Source organism: Myotis brandtii, unplaced genomic scaffold (assembly GCF_000412655.1).
Source record: "Myotis brandtii unplaced genomic scaffold, ASM41265v1 C42776596, whole genome shotgun sequence".
NCBI classification, from domain to species: domain Eukaryota; kingdom Metazoa; phylum Chordata; class Mammalia; order Chiroptera; family Vespertilionidae; genus Myotis; species Myotis brandtii.
Window position 1 is genome coordinate 1 of NW_005327184.1, and position 2,348 is coordinate 2,348.

A 2,348-nucleotide genomic window follows, 5' to 3' on the forward strand; every position below is an offset into this window, starting at 1 on the left:
TCTAGTACCCTCACCAAACCTCTGGATTCTGCATGCCTGTCCAAAGAAACACACTCAGACAGTACTAGCCCCGAAATGCCTGCCAAAGACACTCCACAACACGATGGAGAAATTTTACCAGAAGTAGCCGATAGAGAGGAAACTCAGGTGAAAGAAACGGATTGTGGAGAGAAAACTTGTATACACACAGTTTCAGACGGAGCTAAGGATGAAAATAAACCTGTGGTAGAAGACAACACGGGTCAACCAAAGAGAAATAGGATTACTTACTCTCAGATAGTTAAAGAAGGCAGGAGGTTTAATATCGACTTGGTCTCAAAGCTGCTGTATTCTCAAGGCTCACTGATCGATCTCTTGATCAAATCCAATGTTAGTCGCTACGCTGAATTTAAAAATGTCACCAGGATTCTCGCATTTCGAGAGGGGAAAGTAGAACAGGTGCCTTGTTCCCGAGCAGATGTCTTTAACAGCAAAGAGCTCACGATGGTAGAAAAGAGGATGCTGATGAAGTTTCTGACATTTTGCTTAGACTATGAACAGCATCCTGGGGAATACCAGGAGTTCACACAGCGCCCCTTTTCCGAGTACTTAAAGACTCAGAAGCTAACCCCCAACCTCCAGCACTTTATACTACACTCGATCGCAATGACAGAGCCATCCTGCTTGACAGTCGACGGCCTTAAAGCAACAAAGCACTTCCTTCAGTGTCTTGGCCGGTACGGCAACACTCCCTTCTTATTCCCCTTGTACGGCCAAGGGGAAATTCCCCAGTGTTTCTGCAGGATGTGTGCTGTTTTTGGTGGAATCTATTGTCTTCGCCACAGAGTGCAGTGCCTCGTGGTTGACAAGGAATCTGGAAGGTGTGAAGCAGTGATAGATCATTTTGGCCAGAGGATCCGTGCGAAGTATTTCATAGTGGAGGACAGCTACCTTTCCGAGGACACCTGCGCAGGCGTGCAGTATGAGCAGATCTCCAGGGCGGTGCTCATCACAGACCAGTCCGTGCTCAAGGCAGATTCCGACCAGCAGATCTCCATGTTGACGGTCCCTCCAGCAGAACCAGGCGCGCGTGCCGTTCGGGTCGCTGAGTTATGTTCTTCAACCATGACGTGCATGAAAGACACCTACCTGGTGCATCTGACCTGCTCCTCCGCTAGCACAGCAAGAGAAGACTTAGAACCAGTGGTGCAGAAGTTATTCACCCCCTACGCGGAGACAGAAATAGACGAGGGAGACCCTCCGAAGCCACGGCTCTTGTGGGCTCTTTATTTTAACATGAGGGATTCCTCAGGGGTCAGCAGAAGCTCTTACCATGGCTTACCTTCCAACGTGTATGTCTGCTCTGGGCCTGACTGTGGACTAGGAAACGAGCACGCAGTCAAGCTCGCCGAAACCCTGTTCCAGCAGATCTTCCCAGGAGAAGACTTCTGCCCCCCACCGCCCAATCCAGAAGACATTATCTTCGATGGGGATGACAAGCAACCAGAGGCTCCTGGGACCAATACTCTCATCGTAGCCAAACTAGAATCCTCCGAAGGAAGCCAAAACCTAGACAGCCCAGGACAGCATCTTCAAAATTAGGAAAAAAGAAAAGGAGGCTGGAAATGCTACTTTGGGCCTTCATCCTAGCGTCCGAATATTCTCATTTAAAGGACAGCTTCCTGAGTAATTAGAAGTGGTTATGTGATGAGTGCCATTAGTCACTGGGTGTCTGTTAACCTGTCAGTAACTGATTCATTAGTTATTGGACTATTTCTTGTTTGTTTCAGAATGTACTCTGTGATCCAGAATCTTAAACAGGGTTAGCTTTATTTTAGTATTGGGCGTATAGGTGAGGGTTCCATATTAGCAACTGTGCTTAAAGGAGGGTTATATTGTATCTGCTAATGACTTTCAGATTTTATTCTTGTCTACAATGACAGTGTCTAAAGGGTATTTTACTTTGCAGCTAAGATAGTTGCTACCACCTCTGAGTAAAACACACACACAGTAAATTATGTGGGTGTTTTGTATATAATATAAACATATTTATGGTAGCATTAGCAACTAATGCAAGTGCCAATATAAAATTCATTTGTCTAATTAAAAGACTAGCTTTGCATGATCCTTTATTTGTGAAGGTCTGATGTTTACAAATGTCTCACTGTTGAATTCTCCTAAGCCACCCTTGTAACCCAGAAGGCAACATCACCACCACAATCTTCTAACATTAGAACAAGTGCCAGAAAGTCCAGTTACTTGTTGAAGAGCTCATTCTTGGGAGGTTCCGTCAGAGAAAATGTAGGGGAGAAGATGCGTTCTGATTAAATATTTCAGAAAATGTCTGCAGAGCCCTGGCACCGAAAAGA

At 45.7% G+C, this 2,348-nt stretch overlaps 1 protein-coding gene across 1 annotated transcript; it reads left to right on the plus strand.

Moving 5' to 3' along the window:
• Positions 1-3: 3 nt before the first annotated feature.
• LOC102245447 (rab proteins geranylgeranyltransferase component A 2) lies at positions 4-2,104 on the plus strand (the record flags this gene model as incomplete). The annotated part of the gene is made up of 1 exon (XM_005853050.2): positions 4-2,104. A coding segment is annotated over one exon (1,578 nt), but the record flags the coding sequence as incomplete, so codon positions are not given.
• Positions 2,105-2,348: the final 244 nt, after the last annotated feature.